The sequence below is a fragment of the Nematostella vectensis genome, chromosome 3 (genome assembly GCF_932526225.1).
Source record: "Nematostella vectensis chromosome 3, jaNemVect1.1, whole genome shotgun sequence".
Lineage (NCBI taxonomy): Eukaryota > Metazoa > Cnidaria > Anthozoa > Actiniaria > Edwardsiidae > Nematostella > Nematostella vectensis.
In genome coordinates, this window is record NC_064036.1 from 1,916,437 (window position 1) to 1,943,898 (window position 27,462).

Here is a 27,462-nt window from a genome sequence, read left to right on the forward strand (position 1 = left end):
GCGACGCGCGGACAAGAGTCTTCAAACTCTATTTACCTCTCCCCCCCCCCCTCCCAGCTATTCAAGAATGTCAATATTACTCCATTTTCACTCCCCAAATCACGTCCGACAAGGGGAATGCACAAAAACAACGCAAACTCGTGAAGATTTGTATTTATTACAACCCTGAACTTTTGTCTTCAAAATAATTGCCTATACATGCGTAAGCAATGTTATTAGCCAATATTATGTAAAGAAATCTCAATAGTGGTTTTTAAAATCCCGTGCATAACAAAATAAAATTGTTAAAGTGTAATAGTCAAGCAAGAACAAAAGAGAACAAAGACTGTACTACTCACTGACCCGTTGCAGGCCCCGTAAGATTTGAGGGGGGGGGGTCACAATACAGGAACATTAAGAAAATATTGGGGGGCACAGCCACACCCCTACTGGTCATTTCCTTATAATTTTTGAAAATACTGGAGGGGTACATGCCCCCAGTGCCCCACCCCCTGCTACGGCCCTGATTTAGCAAGTACTAAATAGTATTCCACGGGTTTTTGAAAACCACTAACCGAACCGACTAAAAAGAGAGTTTTATAAATTTCGTTTACTTTAATCAAAAAAATATTACAATAGCAGTCCCCCAGATCAGCCGACGGAAATGAATGTTAACATCTAGTTTCAGGCGATAAAATCAATGTAGAGAGAAAACATACCATACGACCCTCTGGGCTGCGCTCTGGGAACCAGAGGCTCCAAGCTTCACTCTTTCACAAGCCAAAGAGTCGCAAAAGTGCGGCAATGACCACGAGTGAAGCTTGGAGTCATGCCTACCCAGAGTATCTAGGCTGGGAATATGTCTGTTCCTAGAAAACAATGCGAGCATTCAAAGGCGCGCGTGAGTGACGTATACTCAGAATACATATTAGAATATTAAGACCTATCTAATTCTATTTAACATAACCATGATGCGAACCGTAATATACAGATGCTGTTAAAATCAAGATGAATATCATTGTAAATAAGAAATAATGAAACTTTTCCAGATGAAAGTTCGAAAGGGTAGTTTTAGTGACTAGACTTAGCCTTCATAAGCATTACACCATCCCTGCGAGCCATTTATGACAAGATGTGTGTTATGTAGTATGAATCGCCTTGGAGTAACACCCAAGGGGCTAATACTTATATTCTGGCTCTATCCAACCTATTAGTAGCACCGCTTGGCACATTGCGTGTATTCAAGCGCGGCGTGACACTCCTTAGCGAGACATTAGCTGTCAAGCCAGATCAGACTGAGTCTTCTACTGACATAAGAAGCGGATTGATGTATTCGAAACCCTCGAACTCCGTCTGGTCTATCGTCTCTAACATTTTCCTGGAAAGTCAAAAAGAAAGTTGATAAGTCTATCGAACAAGAAATACCACAAACCACGAGTCGGGAGTCTCTGGCGTGCCATCTGCGTCTACTATTTCTTGCACAAAGCCTTGTGTTAGGCAAGACAGAGAGGGTCTTTACAAATGGTTAAAGGGGCAGTGTTATGGTTAGAGCTTTACAATAGCTCTCCGGCCAGGATGCAATGAATGTCAGTCAAATCCTAACATTTATTTATAAGCCTTTGGTACATGAGGGAGACTTAAATTCAAAGGAAGTGACAACAAACTGTCAATAAACATAGTTTTCAATAAAATTTTGCATATTATTTGAACAAGGCATTGACAGCTTTAGGTTTAACTGTTTGTAGACAATTAAAAGCCTAAATAAACACTGACTCCAGACATGCGCAGTACCATGACGCTGCCCCTTTAAGCATTGGCCATACAAGGCGTGGATAGACGCAGAGAGAACGAGTGAAATAATATATAGATTTAGGCACTGCCTAAAAGCGGAGCCAGCTAGAAAGAATGTTTTTTAAATGAGTTTAAAAAAAGCAGTTTTTACTGCCATGTAATTATGAATTGTATTGGCCCCTCTAAATGGATCAAGCAAGCACTCATTCAATGATATTAAATATGCAGTATGAAAGTACTAAACCTTGGTGTAAAAAAGGCTGTCAAAGTTCAAGGTGCCTTAGTTGAAGAGAATGTTTTTCAAGTGTCTAACGGTCAATTCTTATTTGTTCCACTACGCGTATTTTTTTTTATCAAAACAGTATAACAATCTTTGACCTTGTGAAGAATATATCAAGGATGTAACAGCATTCCAAAGATTTAGACGCCATACTGTAGTTTCCATGTACTACAACTGATTATTCAGAAGAATGTGTTGAAATTAATACATATTAGTACACCCACCCTTTGGCCAGTTGTTTTTAGAAACCCTGGATTCACCCATACTGGCTACTCAAAAATGAATGCAATGGACTTATGTTTGGGGTAGAGAGCAATGAATAAACAGAAAGTCAATGGGGAGTTGAAAGGGAGAAATGTGACTATTTGAAAAAAATGTGAATCTACTTTTAAAAAAATATATGACAAAAATACAATAATAGCTTGACTGAGCACTTTCCAAACATTTCCCCCTTTCCCTATTACCTTTAGGTTTGATATAAAAACTGTTTTCTTTACAGATTTATTATTGAAAAAGCACAAGTTTGTTATTATCTTTTTATAATTTATTAAGTAAGTACCTTGCCCTAATAAAAACCCTTTTATAGAAATTCCATTAATGTACACTTGCATCAAAGCTACATTCTGACCGGCTTTGCCATTGCAAAGAGACAAATAATGGTGAAACAGCATTCCAAAGATAGAATGATATAGTTAGATTCAGGTGCCACTTACTAGTGATACTCCATCACCAAGGAAATTAAAATCCACAAATATATACCTCAGTCATGCATAACATATTGTTGAACCAGCCCCTTAGCATGGTGGCCTGCTGTTTTTATTTTTTATTATTACAGAAACCCTGCAGCTGGATCCACACATGCTAATGCTACTACAAAATTAAATGCAATCAAATGGAGGAGAACAAATTGACTTGGGAAGCAAGTTAAAAGAAAAAATCTTGATATTACTGATTAGTGCTAAATGAAAATGTATAGTTTCAAACCTAACCTACTTTAATTGTTTCAGGGTGCAGAGGGGAAACAGCAAATAAGTATCAATTGCATATAAAAATAGTCAGAGAGATAAAAAAATAAACTGGGACTATATTTTTGATAAAAACTTTAACAGTAATGCAACAACTTGATTGAGCACTCTCATAACATTTTCCCTTTTCTCATTATCTTCAGGTTGATAAAAAATGTTTTACAGATTTCCAGTATCATTGACACAAAGCATCTTGCATTAAAAACCCTATTACACTTATACCTGCTGTATCAAATTAAGTAATCCCGGCTACATTTGCCTATTCTTATGCCTTCCAGCCTTTAGCATCAATCATGACCCTCAGGTAGTCCTTGGTTGGTTTTACCTAAATAAAAGTGAAAACAATTAACTTGGGTATTTGTTTTTCTTTCAAGTTAATATTTTCATCATCCCATTATATAACCTTACTAATTTTCTATAACTATTTCAATTAAAAAATAAATAAACACATTAGATAGTATACAAGATGCAGACAATATAAGCTTGAGAAAAAAAATATATAGGTTGCATTTTTGGATTTTATTTCCGATGAACAAATTATCTTGTAACTGTAAAGTATTTATGATAATGTTGAAAAAGTTGCAGTATCTTCAAAAAGACTAAATACACAGGATATAAAGACAAGAAAGGTCTTCTTTAGCAATATATGACAGGATGATATTTGTCAGCCTTGATTAAACATTTTAACGCTGTCAATAAAGTACATAAATAAATAAGACTAAAACAGTACATTATAATAATTTATACAGCTCTATTTCGAAACTAAGGTCTTAAAAGTAATGAACTGGTACTAGCGGTGTGTACCGGAAGGCTGTTCCAACTTGGAATAGTGTTGGGGAAAAATGAAAGCTTGTAAACATCTGTACTCTAAAAACATATGTATAAATCAAACATGCTAATTGTCATTGATACAGTAGCTAGACTACTACATATTTTTGTCGTTAAATTCTTACGTGAAGAATTAACGCCTGAATTTATAGAACTTGTAAGTATTTACAAAGTTAACATTTTCATGGCGATTGTGAATTGAATAAAAGCCATTCAAGTGCCAAAATTATAAGCCAATTGGAATTCAGGTATTTTATCCAATTAAAACAAGCATAGATGACATTGATATGTCATCTTGACGTCATACTAAAGCTGGTACGGTGTTTTAGCTTGAGCGATTGGTTTTGGGAAAAAAGCGAATAAACAAGCATTATAAAAGCACAACAATAAATGAAAAAAAATTTCTCAATACAAACCATCGTCAAAAACTCACCTTGGCAGTGTGTTTTCTTGGTCGCTTTATGTTTGTCGCCTAGAGGTTGTGTTCGCTTTTTGTTGTAAACCGTGATCTTTCTGCTAACAAGGAACTTGTCAACACAAGTGAATGCTTTTTATAACTGAAAACAGACATCAATCCAAGGCCCCTTCCTCTCCGGATCTCCTTGCATAGATATAGACATGAATAAATATAGAATGGTAGTGTAGAGCCTCTCCTCTTAGTCCTCTTTTTAGCTGCTGCTGCTGCCACGGGCAGGATTTTACATCGGCTTGTACTTGAGACAAAACGTTTCCTCAAAAACTTCAGCTCATTTGAATCCGCTTATTTTCTCATTAAATACCATTTTCAAGCTGCCTTTCTTCTGTGAACATACAAACTTTGCAGCACAAAGCGAGGCGGTAAAAAAACACAGAACAGCGTAAGATCGAGTGGGGCCTGGGAGTTGCACGATTGACTGGATGGATGGATTGTGACACCACAGGGTAACCGCGCGATGACCACAAAACCAAGCCGCATAGCTATACCATATTTCTATACCTATAGAGCTCCGCGCTGGCTCCGCTATAAAGATGTATCCTGTAGCCACATTATTAGCCGCATTTGGACGTTTTCAAATAAATGCGCGACAGAAACGTCTCCGGCGAACCGCACTTCCCTGGTTCCTCTCCAAAACCTGCCTAATGTGGGGAAGGGGTGTAGGGCAATACTCACGGATCATCAGGTGTGAACTGCACGTCTTCGTTTGTGAATTGCGGGTCGAAGTTCTCTAGTCCGTAAGGGTCCTCCTGCCTCGGTTTGAAGGGCGGCGTGACCTGTCGGGCCTCTAGCTGCTCCCAGCTGACCGTGCGGAAGAACGCGTGCGATGTGATATCAGCAAAGCCTGTCTGCGGATGGCAGCCTAGACGCTCTGTTGGGTTCTGCACAAAATACAATATAAGAGTTATATATAAAAGGCCAATCACGCCGTTATACTGTTATACAACGACGTAAATCGCGCGCTCTGATTGGTCAAGGGTCCATGTGTTACCTGAGGACACACGCACGCTTGGCGTCAGAATGCGCGTTCAACTGCATCTTGTTGCGTACTTTTTGTAAGTCATCTGTGCATCTATTAGAGGACGGATGTACGCAAAAATGAGATATATTTGTTGATTCTCGCACATAACGGCATTTCCATCAGATAATTCAAAACTTGTTGGTCTTGTATAAATAGACCCTTGAATTTTCGGCATTCTTTAAGAAGGGAAAGAAGTGAGGGCTTGTTTATTGCACTGCAAGTTGGCACAAAGAGAATAACCAGCCATTTCCTTATTTTTAAAACAGCGTGAAAGAAAATTTCAAAATAATTAACGAAATTACACCTGCTGTTTACACGAAGGCTTTACCTGAAGCGATGAAAAGCGTGATACTTGACTATCTATATTTGTGTGACTGTCTAACAATCTTTAGCTTGTGTTGGCCGATGTAAATGGACAATTTGCGTAAGTAGAGTAAGATGACGGCGTAAATGGTATTCTTTAAAGGCGCAGTGAGTGCTCGCAATTCTAAAAAGAAGAGTACTACAAAAGGACAGAGTGTTAAGTCTTGAGAAGCTAAGGCTTTCAAACAAGTTCCACCCATACACCGCTACTAGAATACATTACAGCAAGCAGACTATCAGCCCCCGCTCTTACCCACCGACCTCTCTCCTCCCCCCACCAACCCGTGCTTCACACACAATTGGTGCATGTGTGTTGTAACCATGTGCCTTACCTTATTCAGATATCCCTTGAGTATAGAGGCGGCCTTGACCGATAGCGACCTCGGAATTCTGATGGGCTTCTCGAGAATGACTGCAATACAATGATCGTGCTTTGTTTATATTCGTATGAGGTGTGCGAATCACGAACAGTTCAACGGTGAAAAAAAAATACACCCAAAATGGCGCGTTTTGCAGGCAAGAAGACAAATGCAAATGAAACACCTTGATATATGCTACTAAATTTGTTCAGGACATTTGTGTCAGGAAGAACTAACACTTCCCTTTAGAATAACCGTTTAATATTAGAATGTCGCACACTTTAGAGTCGAAGCTCCAACCTAGACAACTATGAACCAGCCTTACAACAACCATTTTATAGTGACCTTTTTCAAGGCTAGGGCCCTTCCTAGTTAAACAATGCTACCAATCTAAGTTTTCACCTTGGAAGAGATAGTCCTCAGTGTTCTGGTCAGGGTTATCGGCGCTTCCTACAATGTCGAAGGGTGATCTTCCCGCCAGCATCTCGTACAGGAGTACACCTAGCGCCCACCAGTCCACACTAAAGCCTGTATGAACAACCCAGAAGTTAAAACACCACGCCAGGGGCATTGGTAGAACTCTCAGAAGAGCTTTGGCATGAACATAAATTCAAAACCACAACTAGGGCTGTTGGTATGGTGGTACACTTTTAGAAGGACCCAAGCATACATGGGTGTGGGCGTGGTGAGAAAGGGTGGTACATTCTAAAAAGAACTTTGGCATTCATAGGTGTTACCTTGGCCCACATCTAGGTCAGATGGTTAGGGGATGGGAATGGTGGCACATTATCAGAAAAAAAACTCCAGTATATGTGGGCGTTACACCTTCAAGTCCGCAGCTAGGGCTACGCCTTCAAGTCCGCAGCTAGGGCTACGCCTTCAAGTCCGCAGCTAGGGCTACGCCTTCAAGTCCGCAGCTAGGGCTACGCCTTCAAGTCCGCAGCTAGGGCCTAGGTGTGGGTGTAGGCATAGTACCCCAGAGTGAGGAGGAGTCAAGTGGTCCAACATACAATTGTGTCAATCACTCCAATCCACAACTAGGGGCTGTTGGTAATGGGTGGGTGTTGTGAGTCAAGGGGTCCAGCATACAATTGTGTCTATCACTTCAGTCCACAACTAGGGGCTGTTGGTAATGGGTGGGTGTTGTGAGTCAAGTGGTCCAGCATAAAATTGTGTCAATCACTCCAATCCACAACTAGGGGCTGTTGGTAATGGGTGGGTGTTGTGAGTCAAGGGGTCCAGCATACAATTGTGTCAATCACTCCAATCCACAACTAGGGGCTGTTGGTAATGGGTGGGTGTTGTGAGTCAAGGGGTCCAGCACATACAATTGTGTCAATCACTCCAATCCACAACTAGGGGCTGTTGGTAATGGGTGGGTGTTGTGGAGTGAGTCAAGTGGTCCAGCACATACAATTGTGTCAATCAGTCCAGTCCACAACTAGGGGCTGTTGGTAATGGGTGGGTGCTGTGAGTCAAGGGGTCCAGCATACAGGTGTGTCAATCACTCCAGTCCACAACTAGGGGCTGTTGGTAATGGGTGGGTGTTGTGAGTCAAGGGGTCCAGCATACAGGTGTGTCAATCACTCCAGTCCATAACTAGGGGCTGTTGGTAATGGGTGGGTGTTGTGAGTCAAGGGGTCCAGCATACAGGTGTGTCAATCACTCCAATCCACAACTAGGGGCTGTTGGTAATGGGTGGGTGTTGTGAGTCAAGGGGTCCAGCATACAGGTGTGTCAATCACTCCAGTCCACAACTAGGGGCTGTTGGTAATGGGTGGGTGTTGTGGAAGAGGGTAGTGCACTCATGTTCTGCCTTTGGGTGTGTGTGGTTTGAACCCATGATCCTCAGGGGGTTAGTGAGGGGTGGAGACTCAAAAGCAGTACACACCATAGTCCTCCCCACGTAGGATCTCGGGGGCGATGTAGTTAGGCGTTCCGCAAAACGTGCTTGTTACATCTCCGGGTCTGATGCCCTCCTGTAGAATAAAACAAAAGAATCAGTGCCACATTCTTTTTCGTACAAGAAAACAAGTACGATAAACCATGTTCACAAACTAAATATTTAAAATTTTAGTTTCTGTCAAAAATGTACTCTTGTATCATTTGAATACCGAGCAAACGATATATAAACTCAACTTACACATCGCTTATATCTAGACAACCTCCTACTTTACACATGGTTTGAGGCCGCATTGTCACCAGTTTACTTCCGGTCGATTATGTAACAATCTCCGATGATTTTTAACAGAAAACGCGAAAAATATTTCAAAATATTGACAGCAATGTGTCTATTGGAAGTTTTTTTGAGGGTATGAATGTTAATTTAGAGCGGATGGCCTGTATAATATTTCGGATTCTAACAGATTCTTTGTCTTTTAAGGGTTGAGGTTTCCGTCGGACCTCCGGAGGTAAACTGGTGACAATGTGGCTTTAACCGTCGCTGTTTAGGCGTGAACTGTGTGGGTGGGTGTTGGGTGTCACTACGTCATAAGTTTTGTCGTTCATTAACCTCACCTTGCACATGCCGTAATCCGTGAGTTTGATGTGCCCGTCGCTGTCCAGCAAAACATTGTCAAGCTTCAAATCACGGTATATCACACCTGAACACAGGAATAAACCCATTTTTTATAATAAAATATACAATCCCGAACAAGATCACACATATATACCATTCGCCTGAACGCCTGTATTTACAATCAGGCTATAGAAGATTTGTTGTGTACCCATACAATCCATACATTTCGGGGAAAAAAAACATACAAACCTTTTTCATGTAAAAAATTTAATGCACAACAGATTTCAGCTGAATAAAACCTGAAATAAAGAAATCACCACGTCACATGATGATTGTGTATTTCGATCAAGTCAACCAAGAAAATCATATACTTCCACTGACTAGAGCCTGGGGTCTGGGTGCTATTAGACTCTGCTTGGTTCCCGATAGGATGAATACGTAACAAAAGTATTCTATTTTATTCTCACTGGAACGCAACCGTTAAAGCAAGCGCGATAGAACGCTAGTGCTTGATTTCCTCGCGTTTGTTTGACCGATTCTCACTTGTGTTGCGTCCTAGTTAGTCATTAGCTCTAATAGGGGCTGCTAAGCATTTACGTATAAGGAAGAGCCAACCATAAAAACTGCTTACACTAGAACCTTGGTACATAGCGATATTTAATATAATAACCTCGGCAGAACCATCTTGATTTCTGGTCACGCTAAGCACTCTCTCTATATATATAAGGAAAATCATCTCGATATAACGATATTCTCGATTTTGTCCGTCCATCCTTTGCCATATTATGATATCGAAGTTACACTGTCTCCCACCTGGCATGGTCCTCTGGTAATCGCCTTTGCCTCTGCATGTGATACATCAGGTCACCACCGCTCACGTACTCGATTACGAAAAACAACCTAAAACAATGTAAACACAAGTCACTAATGCACCAGTCAATTGACAGCCCGGCCCCCCGACCCCCAGGACATACCGGGGAAGTAACGCGTAAATGCGGGGGATTTAACACCTATTTAACACCTGTAGTCCACCGGGGGGCAGGGGATTTAACAGAAGCTCTCAACAGGCCGGGAAAGGGGGCGGGGAATTAACGCTGAACTGGAAGTTGCGTCCCCGTTTTTTCCCCGGCGTATTCAAATTATAATTTTTCAACAAAGATACTTGCTTGCAAATCTAAATCTCTGATAGTATTGACTGAAGAAAAATATAGTTTACTCTCTATCTACCGATGTCTGTTGATATTTAAATTTCGGGTAGCCTGTGGTGAAAATACTAGAGAGGGCCCGGAAGTGGGTGTAGTATGCATACGCCTTTTCTCGCCAAAGTTTCGTTCACTGAACATGGCAGCTCAAAGGAAGGTATGGCTTTATATGGTGGGACGTTATGGGAAAACACCGGGGCCATGTATCGTTTTTTTAACAGCGTCAGAGGCGCCGGTAGCCGGGAAAGTAACGCACATTTCACACCAGATGAATGTTACTTTCCTCGCTATGTCCCGGGGGTCGGGGTGCCGTGGTTTCAATTGACTGGTGCATAATGGTGGTCAATGTTATTGATGATGTTAAGTGCTGGTGTGGGTAATAGTTGTGGCAATAACTTGGGGCGTTTTGAGGGGGATTTAAACCCAAGAGGAAAGTTTTTTTTAGGATGGTGACAATGATAGTGATGGCGATAATGATGACGATTATTATAGTTATGGCAATGATAGTGATTGGCGGTACTCAGTGTTATTTTCGCGGAAAACCCGCTCCGTTCGGTGATCGGACGCCCGCCATCTTGTATTTTAAGCTGCGCGGCTCCTGGGGGCGAGTCACGCGGCTTAACATACAAGATGGTATCCGAACGGAGCGTTTTTTCCACGATAATAACACTGAGTACCGCCTGCAAGCAGGCTCTCATGACAAAGATGATCATAGTTATGTCACGATAACAACGACTATTATGGTGCAACGATGATGATGCTGATGTTGGTGGCGATGGTTGATAACGGTTTAGTGTTGATGATTATAACTGTCTTGTAGTTTTGTAGCGATTAGACTGCTGGAAACAAATAAAGGTGACATGACTGACCTACTAGAAGTCTGGAAACACGAATGTAGTCCTACTAGAAACGGATGATTAGACGCTTGTTCAAACACGTGCTTCTCAGTCTGAACCCAGTCGATGTCCTAAAATCACCAGAAAACAAAAATCCTTATCCACTATCGCGAATGGGAGGACGCTTACCATAGCCTGCGCTGCCCTTGGCTGCAGAGGTTCTGGCACAGCCGAAAGACCCAAACCAAAACGAAAGAAAGTCGACAGGAGGGCGACGTTGCAAAACTTACCACTAAGCTTATTATTCAAAGCCAACATATACAAGAGGCCTCTTGGCGCCCAAGTATGCGCATGATTAAGAAATATTCAACATAAGAGAGGGGTTCAATGCCCCGAGACCACGCCCTACCTCGTCATCATTAACTAATTCTTTTTTCACTACTTTCATGGCGTATATTCTCTTTGTCTTTTTAAGCTCGACCTGAAAAAAAAAATGAGTAACATAAATAGCCAAAAGTGTACTATTCTTCTACCTGCTAGAGTGGCAACTTTTATAATTCTATACTGACAAATGAGACACCGCTACAGATTAATGTAAAAGGGGAAAATAGAATGCCCAAAAAATTGGTACCAATGAACTATTTTCATTGGGAAATATCTTGTAATTTGGGACATCCACTATGGGTTCTACTATATATGGGGTTCTCTTAAGTTTCGAAATAACCATTGAAAAAACGTTTTATACTTCAACTACAAAATTCAACAAAAAAATCCCAATAGCTTTTTCAAATTAGCAAATATAGAAATAGAGACTTTTCCACTCTTGGCATTTCTCCTACGCTGACAGAATGATAACTAACAAGAGCCTGCTTGGTGATCTCCTACGCTGACAGAATGAACAAGAGCCTGCTTAGTGACCTCCTACGCTGACAGAATGAACAAGTGCCTGCTTGGTGATCTCCTACGCTGACAGAATGATAACTAACAAGTGCTTGCTTGGTGATCTCCTATGCTGACAGAATGATAACTAACAAGTGCTTGCTTGGTGATCTCCTACGCTGTCAGAATGATAACTAACAAGAGCCTGCTTGGTGATCTCCTACGCTGACAGAATGATAACTAACAAGAGCTTGCTTGGTGGTCTCCTACGCTGACAGAATGATAACTAACAAGAGCCTGCTTGGTGATCTCCTATACTGACAGAATGATAACTAACAAGTGCCTGCTTGGTGATCTCCTACGCTGACAGAATGATAACTAACAAGAGCTTGCTTGGTGATCTCCTACGCTGACAGAATGATAACTAACAAGTGCCTGCTTGGTGATCTCCTACGCTGACAGAATGATAACTAACAAGAGCTTGCTTGTTGATCTCCTATACTGACAGAATGATAACTAACAAGAGCCTGCTTGGTGGTCTCCTACGCTGACAGAATGATAACTAACAAGAGCCTGCTTGGTGGTCTCCTACGCTGACAGAATGATAACTAACAAGAGCCTGCTTGGTGATCTCCTATACTGACAGAATGATAACTAACAAAAGCCTGCTTGGTGATCTCCTACGCTGACAGAATGATAACTAACAAGAGCCTGCTTGGTGATCTCCTACGCTGACAGAATGATAACTAACAAGAGCCTGCTTGGTGATCTCCTACGCTGACAGAATGATAACTAACAAGAGCCTGCTTGGTGATCTCCTACGCTGACAGAATGATAACTAACAAGAGCCTGCTTGGTGGTCTCCTACGCTGACAGAATGATAACTAACAAGAGCCTGCTTGGTGGTCTCCTACGCTGACAGAATGATAACTAACAAGTGCCTGCTTGGTGATCTCCTACGCTGACAGAATGATAACTAACAAGAGCCTGCTTGGTGATCTCCTACGCTGACAGAATGATAACTAACAAGTGCCTGCTTGGTGATCTCCTATACTGACAGAATGATAACTAACAAGAGCCTGCTTGGTGGTCTTCTACGCTGACAGAATGATAACTAACAAGAGCCTGCTTGGTGATCTCCTACGCTGACAGAATGATAACTAACAAGAGCCTGCTTGGTGATCTCCTACGCTGACAGAATGATAACTAACAAGAGCCTGCTTGGTGATCTCCTATACTGACAGAATGATAACTAACAAGAGCCTGCTTGGTGGTCTCCTACGCTGACAGAATGATAACTAACAAAAGCCTGCTTGGTGGTCTCCTACGCTGACAGAATGATAACTAACAAGAGCCTGCTTGGTGATCTCCTACGCTGACAGAATGATAACTAACAAAAGCCTGCTTGGTGGTCTCCTACGCTGACAGAATGATAACTAACAAGAGCCTGCTTGGTGATCTCCTATACTGACAGAATGATAACTAACAAGAGCCTGCTTGGTGGTCTCCTACGCTGACAGAATGATAACTAACAAGAGCCTGCTTGGTGGTCTCCTACGCTGACAGAATGATAACTAACAAGAGCCTGCTTGGTGATCTCCTACGCTCACAGAATGATAACTAACAAGAGCTTGCTTGGTGATCTCCTACGCTGACAGAATGATAACTAACAAGAGCCTGCTTGGTGATCTCCTATACTGACAGAATGATAACTAACAAGAGCCTGCTTGGTGGTCTCCTACGCTGTCAGAATGATAACTAACAAGAGCCTGCTTGGTGGTCTCCTACGCTGACAGAATGATAACTAACAAGTGCCTGCTTGGTGATCTCCTACGCTGTCAGAATGATAACTAACAAGAGCCTGCTTGGTGGTCTCCTACGCTGTCAGAATGATAACTAACAAGAGCCTGCTTGGTGATCTCCTATACTGACAGAATGATAACTAACAAGTGCCTGCTTGGTGATCTCCTACGCTGACAGAATGATAACTAACAAGAGCCTGCTTGGTGGTCTCCTACGCTGACAGAATGATAACTAACAAGAGCCTGCTTGGTGATCTCCTATACTGACAGAATGATAACTAACAAGAGCCTGCTTGGTGATCTCCTATACTGACAGAATGATAACTAACAAGTGCTTGCTTGGTGCCTACCAGCATGACTTTGGCGTAGCTTCCTCTGCCGATCACGCGGATCAAGTTAAAATCATTGACGGAGATCAATGCGCCTGCGCCTGATCCAGGCTCTTTCGCTCGTGAACTGCTGTTGTAATCAACAGTCACCAAACCTCGTTTCCGTGTAGCAGGGCTGTCGCTCCGAGCTGCAAAGAAGAGTGAAGCTGGTGTTATCCATGCGAGCACCCAACTATAGTATCACTGAATATATACGTTACTAGCTGCTGGATCAATTGGGTTGGTGGAGGTAGAAAACAATCTGCTATTTAGCTGCTACTTAAAAATACCAATATATCAAATGTTAAGTCTCCTCGAAATTTGTAGATTTCACACCAGCATAAAAAAAAATGCTCCTCAAGAATGCTCTAGAAATAATTAAGTGAAAAAAGCCAAAATTTTGGAATAATTCCCTGAAAAAAATACAAAATCTTGGAATAATTAACTGAAAAAGCCAAAATCTTGGAATAATTCACTAAAAAGCTAAAATCCTGAAAGTCTGCATTTCATCCTCTTTGTATTGGTTATTTGAATAGGGAAAATCAGTCCAGAATGCAAGCATCCATTGTACAAAACGATGGTTTTGCATTGTCATATTTAGATACTTCTATCAATTTGCAGTTACTTTGCTAAGGCACAAGGCTGACATCTTGTACACTGTGTACAATTGAGCCTAAATCAAATCATTAAATCCCAAAAAGTCAGTCTGCTACTTCTTTTTGGACCTAAATCAAAAATCATCAAATCCCAAAAAGTCAGTCTGCTACTTACTTCTTTTTGGACCTAAATCAAAAATCATCAAATCCCAAAAAGTCAGTCTGCTACTTACTTCTTTTTGGACCTAAATCAAAAATCATCAAATCCAAAAAAGTCAGTCTGCTACTTACTTCTTTTTGGACCTAAATCAAATCATCAATTCCCAAAAAGTCAGTCTGCTACTTACTTCTTTTTGGACCTAAATCAAATCATCAAATCCTTGAAAGTCAGTCTGCTACTTACTTCTTTTTGGACCTAAATCAAATCATCAAATCCAAAAAAGTCAGTCTGCTACTTACTTCTTTTTGGACCTAAACCAAATCATCAAATCCCAAAAAGTCAGTCTGCTACTTACTTCTTTTTGGACCTAAATCAAATCATCAAATCCCAAAAAGTCAGTCTGCTACTTACTTCTTTTTGGACCTAAATCAAATCATCAAATCCTTAAAAGTCAGTCTGCTACTTACTTCTTTTTGGACCTAAATCAAATCATCAAATCCCAAAAAGTCAGTCTGCTACTTACTTCTTTTTGGACCTAAATCAAATCATCAAATCCCAAAAAGTCAGTCTGCTACTTACTTCTTTTTGGACCTAAATCAAATCATCGAATCCTTAAAAGTCAGTCTGCTACTTACTTCTTTTTGGACCTAAATAAAATCATCAAAACCCAAAAAGTCAGTCTGCTACTTACTTCTTTTTGGACCTAAATCAAATCATCAAATCCTTAAAAGTCAGTCTGCTACTTACTTCTTTTTGGACCTAAATCAAATCATCAAATCCCAAAAAGTCAGTCTGCTACTTACTTCTTTTTGGACCTAAATCAAATCATCAAATCCCAAAAAGTCAGTCTGCTACTTACTTCTTTTTGGACCTAAATCAAATCATCAAATCCTAAAAAGTCAGTCTGCTACTTACTTCTTTTTGGACCTAAACCAAATCATCAAATCCCAAAAAGTCAGTCTGCTACTTACTTCTTTTTGGACCTAAATCAAATCATCAAATCCCAAAAAGTCAGTCTGCTACTTACTTCTTTTTGGACCTAAATGAAATCATCAAATCCTTAAAAGTCAGTCTGCTACTTACTTCTTTTTGGACCTAAATCAAATCATCAAATCCCAAAAAGTCAGTCTGCTACTTACTTCTTTTTGGACCTAAATCAAATCATCAAATCCCAAAAAGTCAGTCTGCTACTTACTTCTTTTTGGACCTAAATCAAATCATCGAATCCTTAAAAGTCAGTCTGCTACTTACTTCTTTTTGGACCTAAATAAAATCATCAAAACCCAAAAAGTCAGTCTGCTACTTACTTCTTTTTGGACCTAAATCAAATCATCAAATCCTTAAAAGTCAGTCTGCTACTTACTTCTTTTTGGACCTAAATCAAATCATCAAATCCCAAAAAGTCAGTCTGCTACTTACTTCTTTTTGGACCTAAATCAAATCATCAAATCCTTAAAAGTCAGTCTGCTGCTTACTTCTTTTTGGACCTAAATCAAATCATCAAAACCCAAAAAGTCAGTCTGCTACTTACTTCTTTTTGGACCTAAATCAAATCATCAAATCCTTAAAAGTCAGTCTGCTACTTACTTCTTTTTGGACCTAAATCAAATCATCAAATCCCAAAAAGTCAGTCTGCTACTTACTTCTTTTTGGACCTAAATGAAATCATCAAATCCTTAAAAGTCAGTCTGCTACTTACTTCTTTTTGGACCTAAATCAAATCATCAAATCCCAAAAAGTCAGTCTGCTACTTACTTCTTTTTGGACCTAAATCAAATCATCAAATCCCAAAAAGTCAGTCTGCTACTTACTTCTTTTTGGACCTAAATCAAATCATCGAATCCTTAAAAGTCAGTCTGCTACTTACTTCTTTTTGGACCTAAATAAAATCATCAAAACCCAAAAAGTCAGTCTGCTACTTACTTCTTTTTGGACCTAAATCAAATCATCAAATCCTTAAAAGTCAGTCTGCTACTTACTTCTTTTTGGACCTAAATCAAATCATCAAATCCCAAAAAGTCAGTCTGCTACTTACTTCTTTTTGGACCTAAATCAAATCATCAAATCCTTAAAAGTCAGTCTGCTGCTTACTTCTTTTTGGACCTAAATCAAATCATCAAAACCCAAAAAGTCAGTCTGCTACTTACTTCTTTTTGGACCTAAATCAAATCATCAAATCCTTAAAAGTCAGTCTGCTACTTACTTCTTTTTGGACCTAAATCAAATCATCAAATCCAAAAAAGTCAGTCTGCTACTTACTTCTTTTTGGACCTAAATCAAATCATCAAAACCTAAAAAGTCAGTCTGCTACTTACTTCTTTTTGGACCTAAATCAAATCATCAAATCCTTAAAAGTCAGTCTGCTACTTACTTCTTTTTGGACCTAAATCAAATCATCAAATCCCAAAAAGTCAGTCTGCTACTTACTTCGTTTTGGACCTAAATCAAATCATCAGATCCTAAAAAGTCAGTCTGCTACTTACTTCTTTTTGGACCTAAATTAAATCATCAAATCCCAAAAAGTCAGTCTGCTACTTACTTCTTTTTGGACCTAAATCAAATAATCAAAACCTTAAAAGTCAGTCTGCTACTTACTTCTTTTTGGACCTAAATCAAATTATCAAATCCCAAAAAGTCAGTCTGCTACTTACTTCTTTTTGGACCTAAATCAAATCATCAAATCCTTAAAAGTCAGTCTGCTACTTACTTCTTTTTGGACCTAAATCAAATTATCAAATCCTTAAAAGTCAGTCTGCTACTTACTTCTTTTTGGACCTAAATCAAATTATCAAATCCCAAAAAGTCAGTCTGCTACTTACTTCTTTTTGGACCTAAATCAAATCATCAAATCCCAAAAAGTCAGTCTGCTACTTACTTCTTTTTGGACCTAAATCAAAAATCATCAAATCCAAAAAAGTCAGTCTGCTACTTACTTCTTTTTGGACCTAAATCAAATCATCAAATCCCAAAAAGTCAGTCTGCTACTTACTTCTTTTTGGACCTAAATCAAATCATCAAATCCTTAAAAGTCAGTCTGCTACTTACTTCTTTTTGGACCTAAATCAAATTATCAAATCCTTAAAAGTCAGTCTGCTACTTTCTTCTTTTTGGACATAAATCAAATCATCAAATCCCAAAAAGTCAGTCTGCTACTTCTTTTTTGGACCTAAATCAAATCATCAAATGCCAAAAAGTCAGTCTGCTACTTACTTCTTTTTGGACCTAAATCAAATCATCAAATCCCAAAAAGTCAGTCTGCTACTTACTTCTTTTTGGACCTAAATCAAATCATCAAATCCTTAAAAGTCAGTCTGCTACTTACTTCTTTTTGGACCTAAATCAAATTATCAAATCCTTAAAAGTCAGTCTGCTACTTTCTTCTTTTTGGACATAAATCAAATCATCAAATCCCAAAAAGTCAGTCTGCTACTTACTTCTTTTTGTACCTAAATCAAATCATCAAATCCCAAAAAGTCAGTCTGCTACTTACTTCTTTTTGGACCTAAATCTTCATTGGTGGGGAGCTTGGTGCCAATCGCTCCTATTGGGGGTAGGGATGAGTGCATGGCATTGCCCTGCTGTTGAAGTAAGAATGGAAAAGAATAGGACATAAAGAACAGCCTTACAGCAAAAAGGTAGAGTGACCAGAAGCTAATAGGGATTTTAGGGCGTACCTGGAAAGTGTTTGATCGGTCATTATATGGGTGAGTGCACTTGTATTCTCATGGGCCATCACCCAAAACTCAAACATTGAGTTGTCTTTTATCATCCCCCTCTTCAGAAAACAAGGCTTGTTATTACTTATGGATGTGTTGAATCTCTTTGGGGGTTGGCTTAGTGTAATTTTAATAATATTGTTGTATTCATACCGTCATCAATTGCTGTCCACACTGTATCTTGATTAGCTTGTGACACTTTTTGTGAACCACCAGTTTGCATTCTAGACACTTGTAACCCTAAAAACACATAGGGTACAGATGGGTATATGTACACATCATATAACACTCCTTTACTTGATGGAATGTGCAGGGGCTACAAAGAGGCAAGCTGGGTTTAGAGGTGGTGTGAGGGTTACTGATGCTCTGTGTTGTATAACTTAAAAGTTGTCCAAACTTTTATCCCATTGCTTGCAGGACCCTCTTTTTCAATACGTAAATTGTGTGGCCAAATAAACAAATAATCATAAACTTCATACCGATCTGCCGAGGCCCCATATCCTGTCTGAGCAGAAAGCACATGCAGCTAGCTGAAACAAAACAACCAAGGTTTTATAAGTGCCCTACTTATGCGATACAAGAGTCCAATACTAGAAAACAGCTTCTGCTAAATGTGGCTTTAACATTTTGTCTTGTCTCTTGTAACAAGTCACCCCACAACTATGGATGTACAGAAACCCACACAATCACATCAGTATCATTGAAAATAACTGATAAATTCCATGCCAATTTGTAATAAGAAGCACTTAAATTTCAGAGTTAACATGATTTATTTTTTTTTACTAAACAACAATGTAAATAGTATGTATGAGTGTGACACATCTATCAGAGGCAGAACATGATAAATATCACCTTTAAAAATTCTGGCTATAACTATAACCAATAACTTGAATTTGTACTCACCCTACTAAATCTTTTCGCTACAAAAGAATGACCATTTACAATGTGAATTTTTCTCCATCGTTTAGCACCTCTTCTATAAATATTCCCTAGTGGAGAGAAGCGACAAATTAATTAGATGCATATGAAGGCTTTTTGGAGTATACTTCAAAATGTAGCCAATACAATTATACTAGCAAATGAAAATTATATGTTGAGAATGCTACACAGCACAACACAGCAATTCCCCATGGGGTATACCACAAATCTAACAGTTCTCACCATGTCTGAAACAAGAGTTGGAAAGTCCTAATGTAAAAATATTCAAGGCATGCATAAGTAGAAAAGGAGCTTGTGCCAGTAGCAGCCACTCAAATAGTATGATTCAATTAGTCTCACAAAACCACAGAAACTCAGATTGAAATACCACAATTTCTCAAATAAAAGTGCCACTAGTTTTCAACCTTAAGATTCAACTAGAAATTCAAAAGGAATACTACTATAATTATATAAGCTACGCTTAAATAGGAGTTTCTGTGTCTATAATCACACTGTACAGTCAGTGGCTCCTTACATGTTGATATGCTATCTGTCCAATAAAATGAAACCATCTTTTCATCCATGAAGGTATGCAGAAATGGGGTAAGCAGGACTATAAATTCTTGTTAAAGAATTATTCATATTAGTAGTCTGTTCAAAAACCACACATGGTTTATTTTTTAATAAAGCTGTTTAAAAAATAATACCTTCAGACTTTTTTATTAAGAAGAAATGAAAACTGCAAAAAATGCATTGCTCATTGGCTGTAAAGCACAAGGCTTTTATTTCAGACATAAAACATATGTTCAGAAAAAAAGGGAGAGGAATCTGCTGATTTCCTGAATATCTTAGAGCCTTTTAAATGAAGAGTAATGAGTTCATAGTAAAATTTCACAAGGGGCAATAAACTAAATATAGTACTATTAAAAATTCATAGATGGTGGGGGAAAGAGCCATATTCAACTGACAAATGAGAAAAAGAATATTGCTAGTATCAAATAACAAATATTACTCTCGCTGTGGATTTCATTAAAATAAAAGGTAAAAAATATCCACATAGAGATACTGTCTGGGAATAACTTAAAAGCAAGATTATGTTTTCACATTTGTAAATAAATACCATGAAAAGTGTACATATGATAAATCACTCTTAAATCCTCAGAGGTTTAGGGTTTGTTCAAAACCTACAGTAGTACTACCATTGACTTTACTAATTTTGACATGAATTTCAATACAACTTCAAAATAAGAAGCAACTTGAATATTTCCATAACACTATGTTGCTAAAACAAAATGGTTTACACAGATTTTATCAATGAAGCACCTGCTAGTCATACATTTAAATTGAACACAATTTTTAAATGACAAGAAGAAAAAAACATTTTTATAGTGTGGAAATAACAAAACCTAATTTTTTTTTGTATATCTATTTCTAAAGGAAAATAAAATTAAACCCATTATTAAGAGCACCACAGTCATTAGTATGTCTTTGAGTATAGTGGAACAGGGTTAGATAATTGAACACTAATTCTTTGAAAAACCGATTCACTGGATGGAAGACAGAGCTTTCATGTTTAAGTAAAATACAAATACAACAAACTAGAATGTAAATTTAGATTAAACCAGATTTCATAAAATATTTTTTTCTCAAAATTTGGGATATCACAATTCTAGGTAAAATGTTTTTATCATATCATTGTTCGAAGAAATATTCTGAATGTGAAATGTGAGAGTATGTATAGTTAAAAGATATAATACACATATCTCTCCAGCTTAGTAATTTAATTAATTATTAGATACCCTCCAAATAACCTGTATGTGGTCTAACTAGTGTTAGAAATAAATGATGCTAAGTCATGCAGAGTAAATACTAGAGTACCAAACATGATTACTCTAACTCTTTAGCTACATTTACCAAAATAGCTTGAGATTTCAAATACTGGTACATTTTCCCCAATAGTGAGAGAGCGTGGACGCTTTTGCTTTTTACTTGGTGTCTCAGTTCTTGACATAAATGATGAAAAACTCCATGAAAAACTCCCTTTGGCTCTTCTTACAGAGCGCATAAACCGCTCTGATGCCTGGCGAAAAAAGTTAAAATCATTGTTTTCCTTGTCATCCAGATCTTCCATAGTGGCCAGCGTACAGCTTCGTGGAATGCCATTATGTTGCATGGGATCCATTCACAACCACTTTCAAAACACTAATTTGCCATGAAATGTTCGGAGATCTTTACTCAGTCCTACAGCTTCTACAATTCCTCGTCAAACTTGCTTTGGTAACCAGTTTTAGCCCATAATTAGTTCAAATGCAGAGCTTCAAATGGCAACAGGGAAGTAGCCAGTCTAAAAGCCAACAGCCTTGGAACACACAGGTGGAAGTAAACCAGAGTCTCATTATTTATTTATACACTCTTCTTGTTGTGTTTTACAATAAGGTTTCAACCAGGGACTGAAGCTCAGTGGGGAATAATTTATGGATGCACTGCCTCGGATATCCAAAAGAACTGCCACTCAAACCTATTGATGAGCTGAGCAATTTTAAAACAATGGTGGTTGATATATCATCACCAATTAACAACCAGCAGACAAGGATCCAATAGCAGATAGTACTCCAGCTTCAGACTTATTAAATAAATGTTGTAGACTGCCCAGACAATATATTATCAACTGGCATGATAATGAAGAATATTGAGCAGCACTGTGTTTATAAGTAAGATTTCCTTTTTTGCACTGAGAACAAAATAATTGGATTTTCCTAATGGACAGTAGACTTGGAAAGCAAAATATTTTTGTTCTTGAGATAAAGGACTTTTTCCATGGAAATTAAATTCCCAAAAATGGTTATGACAATTTAATGTTAATGAACCAATACAATAAGGTGTGATAAAAAATATAACAAATTTTATAGATTGCAAAAGAAAAAAGGTTGGCAGACTGTAACTGTGACTAACATTCATCTCTGGATTGTTTGTTGACAACATTTAAACAGCAGATTGTAAATAACAAATAGTCTAAATTGTATCTATATATTTTTAAACATTAGAATCAGTAAAAAAAGGTTAGCAAAAAATTAATAAACACAATTAGGATTAATAATCTTTTTTGGACAAAAATGGAGAAACAAGTGGATAAGCAGAGCGTATAAAAATATTTAAAGGTTACCCAATAGGGATTGAGGACACAAAGGTATGTTACACTACAAGGATGGATATAGCCATATCTATTATTAACCAAAACTAGACAGGTAGAATTCAAATTGAAAATATAATAATTCTTGTTAGCCAATCAACACAATCTTATTAACAAATTTAGTCGAACTTTTTAATGTTGAATGCTAATACTTCAATTTTTATTTCTTAAAAACATTGCTAAGAATAGAAGTAATTGCATTCAGGTTTGGATAGATTTTTGCCACAAAAACTAGAAAGAGCCAGAGACTGGGTAGAATACCAACCATATCACCCAGCTGTTCCTATCACTGGTTGTACTAAACTGGGCACTTGTTACACAACCTTTCCTGCTGTGCAGGATTTTTTTTTTACAGATATAGAGAAAAACACAGATTTTGGGACTTACTAGTTTCTCCATTACATAGTTGTCCTGGATACTGTGGTTCACCAAGAAACACTGAAATAAATAAGATTGCAGTTATTATAAATGCTTGTTTAAGCACCTTGAGCATTTGCTCAATTTTGTCTTCATCAGTGTGCCACTTAATATACAAAATCAGGTGTTTATTTCAAAGTTCAGACTTAAGCTCTATATGAATTAGGAATCTTGTAAAGTTAAAATAATTTTAAAAAATTGAAAAGAAAAACTATATAGAGATGAACCCCCTCCCCCTATCCATTTCAGTTTTGGAATGACCATCCATCTTATAACTGCCATGCTCTCATTTAAAACAATATTAATCCATGCTAAATCATCAAACAGTTATGTAGACTAAACACTATTTTTCTCAATAATAAAAATTAGAGTAACATGGTGGCCTTGATCATTCTTACTTTTTTGGGGCTCTTTAAAGTGGGGACACTATTCAATATTTTGTGCCTTAGTGGGAGGCACTTTATCAAAGCACTTGTTGCAGCTGGTTAATAAAATGAGTTTTATTTATTGAGTTGCAAAAGCAAAACGTGTTCCTCAACTAAGTATATGTTGTGGTTTGAAATGTGGCATGGTTTGAATTTTTTTCAAACTGGTTTGAATTTTTCAAACTAGCTCATTTTTGGATACCTAGCATTCTAAAAGGGATTTTATTTTTGAGGAGTCATTAATAAAACAGGGGCTTGGATTTTTTGGGGGTTGGGAGGTGTAACTAAACATACATACATACATACATAAACTTTATTTAAGTGTCAAAAGTGTTTAGCTAAAAAGCTAATTGTGGACACTATAAAAAATAAATAATCAGATAATTAATAAATAATATGATTTAGAATCTAATCTAGCTATATATAAAATATTAAAAATATTATAGAAAACTATACGTATTATACATATTAATATAATATATTATATACACAAACACTATATAGACGAACTATCACAGGCGTAGATACAAGTAAACAGACATGTGTGTACAAATAGACACAAGAACAAACAAACAAACAAACAAGCAACATATAAATAAATAACAAAACAAATTAATATAAAAATATGATACAAGGGTGGTGCACACTCCTCATGTGAACTAGATAAAACTAGATAAAAGATTATGCAAATATCCCCTTTTCAAACCAGTTTTAACAATTTCAAACCAAGAAGCATTTCAAACCACAACATATACTAAAGGTTACTACAAGAAGTATGTTATCCTTTTTTAACATGATAACCAACAAAACCCAAATGGCATGATCCTAACCCAATTGATACTTTATTCTTTTTGAATAAATAAACAAATAAGCTAGGTTTCTAAGGTTTCTAATTACCTGTCCCTTATCATCAAATTATCTATGTTTAAGTTGTGGTAGCACTTACAGTGTACAACCAGCTCTGAATCTCTGTTGATCTCATAGAGCCTTATGGCCTCATTCAGTTCCTCTTGAGATGATATGGTACATGGATCGCCTAGAAGGAATACAAAATTAATGTTTAGAATTTCTAAGTTGATTATAGACATAGCTAGTATAGCAAGCAGCTTGGCTTACCAAATAGCTATAAACCAAAATTATAGAGAATTATCTGAGCAACACTTATTTGCAAAAACAAAGTGTCAACATGCAGAATTCGTTCTTTAACAGAGCTGAAACACTTGATTTGGTAATTATAAGCAGTAAAAGTTAAATAAATTTAAATTAGATATAAAGTACTTAAATAGATTGTGTTTTCAGATACCACTAGGCAAATAGTATCAGTCACCAGCAAGTGCTTGCACATATTGCATCTCTAGTTTACAATTTTCCGTTTTTGATATACTTGTAGATTTTTTAAATGGCAATAATTATGTACTGTCTGGAAAAAAAACTAAAAAAAATTAAAGAGATAGCAATTTAGAACAAACCAATTGAGATGATTATAATTGGTACAGGGAAAGCATTAAAGCAGCCCTGCTACAAGGACAATTATACTGCTGAAAAAAAGGAAAAACTATGGATAAGAAAAAACATATAAATAAATATTGAATCCTGCCTGAGAAACATGTCACAATGTCTTTGAGTAGTTGCATTTGCAATGCTGCAATAGAATTGATGGATTAACAATCCCTCTGTTTATGTGATCCAAATGACCTGATCTACATATTATGGTGGTATTGACATTGATGAATTTAACACTATGAAGTCCTTGAAATAAAACTTGGATGGTATACAGAAGACTGAGAGCTCACTACGACTTAAAATTTTCTGGGCCATTTCAGTAAATTAAATATGAGGACAAAATCTGAATAGATTTTCAAATATTAGCTAAAAGTCCTTAATAATAAAACAGTTTTTCATAAAAGGTATGCAAACAAATAACTTATCTCTTGCCTAGAAATTACTGCACATTTCAAAGTCACACAATATTTGCTGTATTCAGATTTGATGTTTGATATGGGAAGTCCATAAAATTATAACTGTTTTTATGTTTTATATGTTAAACTGATCATAGGGACCAACTAACTGCTGTGCTCCAAGTTAACAACATATGCTTTTAAGAGTACGGGATGTTACAAGGATACAACATATGCTTTTAAGAGTACTGAAAAAAAAAGACAAGTCTATGAGCAAGGCAAATCAGGTATTTTTCAAACTTACATAGTTAGATTATATAAAACTTGAACAAGTACTGTAAACAATGATTGAAAGGAGATAAGCTTAATAAATAAATTTATGGTTGCTAAGTGGGCTAGTCTAAAACAAAGAAATCTATTGCTATTGTTATGGTTGCTTTGAGCTGCAATCACAAAAGCCAAAAATATTCATAATTTCATTTTACTATACTTCTAGTTATGTCATGGTAGGTTATTATTCTTAGTCTTCAAATACTGTTTCACCCAAGCCATTATTGTTTAAAATTAGGTACCCCCTCCCCTCAACTCTTGAGTCTCTCTTGTAACTCTCATTCAAGGTCAAATTATGATATCATCATAAAGAATGTTAGACACATTCCATATAATTATACTCCCCACTAAAACAATACAATATACCTACCCATCACACCATGACATGGTTTTACTTAGTTATAAATAGAGTAGAAGATTGAAACACTGAATGTTATGTCCCATATCTAGAGTTTAAGAAATCATATGACTGGAGGCAATTTCATCAAATGCTTTGGGAATGGATGATAACAGAGAGGAAACACAAGAATTTTCTAATAGTTTAGTCACTTAAGTCACCAAAAATAATACCAACCATAAATTAAAAAAAGGTTTTAGTGTGTGAAAGGGACACTCCATTAAATTGTTCTCAAAATGTCAATGAAAAAGAAACAGGCTTGAACAAAGCGAATGACTGACACGAAAATTATTTATACATACCCAACATCATGACTGCTTTTCTCAAAATAACTATTCGTGTAATCATGTAGTCATTCTTAAATATGTAAAATTAAAGCAAAATAACTGATATATTTTGAAGCACACTATGGATTGTTTCAAAACACAAGACCGTAGTTTAACTGGCTTATTACAAACAGTGTAATTTTTAGATCAGTTTACAAACTTTCCGTCAGGACAGGATTGCTCATATTTTCTTCTCAACGCTGACTTGATGGGGCGCGAATTGCTTTTTATTGGAGCTGAACTGTTTCGTTGTGGTTATGATGGATGAAGGATACATTGCAAGTTCATACATCATGTAACGTACCAGTCAAAATATGGGGAAGGATTAAATAAAATATGAAGCCTTGGTGAGAATGAAGTCATAGTTTTCAAGGCTTCTCCTTGTTATTTACGGTTTTTATCTTACCTTCTTCATCTAACCACTTCAGTGTGAAAGTTTGTTCTTTTCTAAATTTGAAAATATCCTTCATGTCTTCGGTAAAAGTATCCAACGATATGTGCGGGTCCATACTTAGACACATAATATCACTGCAAAAGACGAGAAACCCGTGAGCAATTCTTGATAAGAATTCCGCACGATAAAAGTCGGAACCACAACAACAACTTTGGCGAAGAACTGAGACGAACCCATTATAAGCCGCTCGAACGGCAATTGCACTCGTAGAATTCATCATTTTACAATTGCATAACTTGAGCAGGTCCTCAAAGCATCAGCTGAGTCAGTGTTTTGGATCTTTTAGCGTGGAAAAACCTTTAAATACAGTTAATTTCGACTCGCTGACTGGAAGTCCCTCCACATAAGCCTGTCGTTACAGTGTCACGTGATCACATTCCATCCGTTCCTAACTTAGATGCCGCTGTGCGCGAATCACGTAGGCGTGCGGGTTCATACGCAGGGCGTGGGCTTTGAGTTCAAAATAACTTCTTCGTCACGAATTCAACATTGTTGGCGTTAAAGGCTAGGACTGGGCTAATGTTGTTTCGATATTATACAATTTCACAAATGTAGTCTATTTTTATAGTCCTATTATTGGCGGCCAGCGTACTATATAAAAACAGGGGCTCATAATAATAAAAATGAATAGGCTGGGGGTGGGGGGTGTGGAAGAGAGAATGCGCACGTGATGGTAGAGGGGGGTATAACAAAGCCTGGCAGCAAATATTTTAAAAACATAAACAGCAATACATTAATATTCAATGTGTTAGCTTCGTGAAAATCCTTATCATGCAGGGTGTACCGGCGTCTCTGATCTTCGAGGCGTGCAGCAGGGCGGGGCACGCAAGGTGCGCTCACTGACACCGCAAGGTGCGCTCACTGACACCGCAAGGTGAGCTCACTATCACCGTCAAGCGGCCTGCGCAT

The 27,462-nt window shown here is 37.7% G+C and overlaps 1 protein-coding gene across 3 annotated transcripts; it reads right to left on the reverse strand.

Moving 5' to 3' along the window:
- Positions 1–138: 138 nt before the first annotated feature.
- On the reverse strand, positions 139–26,943 carry LOC5516966 (protein kinase C iota type). 3 transcript variants are annotated; one of them, XM_048724723.1, is made up of 19 exons: positions 26,727–26,943; positions 26,506–26,627; positions 24,095–24,184; positions 22,694–22,744; positions 19,102–19,187; positions 18,678–18,728; positions 18,352–18,438; positions 17,973–18,057; positions 13,709–13,875; positions 11,087–11,158; positions 10,711–10,808; positions 9,453–9,539; positions 8,889–8,938; positions 8,639–8,724; positions 8,013–8,100; positions 6,524–6,649; positions 6,095–6,174; positions 5,054–5,259; positions 139–1,357 (listed from the first exon to the last, which is right to left on the reverse strand). In XM_048724723.1, exons 1-19 carry the CDS (start codon positions 26,771–26,773, stop codon positions 1,270–1,272), a joined length of 1,767 nt encoding a protein of 588 aa, XP_048580680.1. In that variant the 5' UTR covers positions 26,774–26,943; the 3' UTR covers positions 139–1,269. The 3 variants fall into 3 exon arrangements, with proteins under 3 accessions (XP_048580680.1, XP_032242981.1, XP_048580681.1); XM_032387090.2 differs by having other exon boundaries at positions 17,973–18,060; positions 26,727–26,942; XM_048724724.1 differs by lacking the exons at positions 22,694–22,744; positions 24,095–24,184; positions 26,506–26,627; positions 26,727–26,943 and adding an exon at positions 21,031–21,521 and having other exon boundaries at positions 17,973–18,060.
- Positions 26,944–27,462: the final 519 nt, after the last annotated feature.

Bases quoted from the DNA above. Each gene is read 5' to 3' on its own strand.
- LOC5516966 (XM_032387090.2), bottom strand. From the start codon at position 26,773: ATGATGAATTCTACGAGTGCAATTGCCGTTCGAGCGGCTTATAATGG. The intron at 13,876-17,972 runs GTAAGTAGCAGA...TCTTCTTTGCAG, and splicing joins AGATTTAGGTCCAAAAAGAA to CTCGGAGCGACAGCCCTGCT. The intron at 8,725-8,888 runs GTTTGTATGTTT...TCCTGTGTTCAG, and splicing joins AAATTTTTTACATGAAAAAG to GTGTGATATACCGTGATTTG.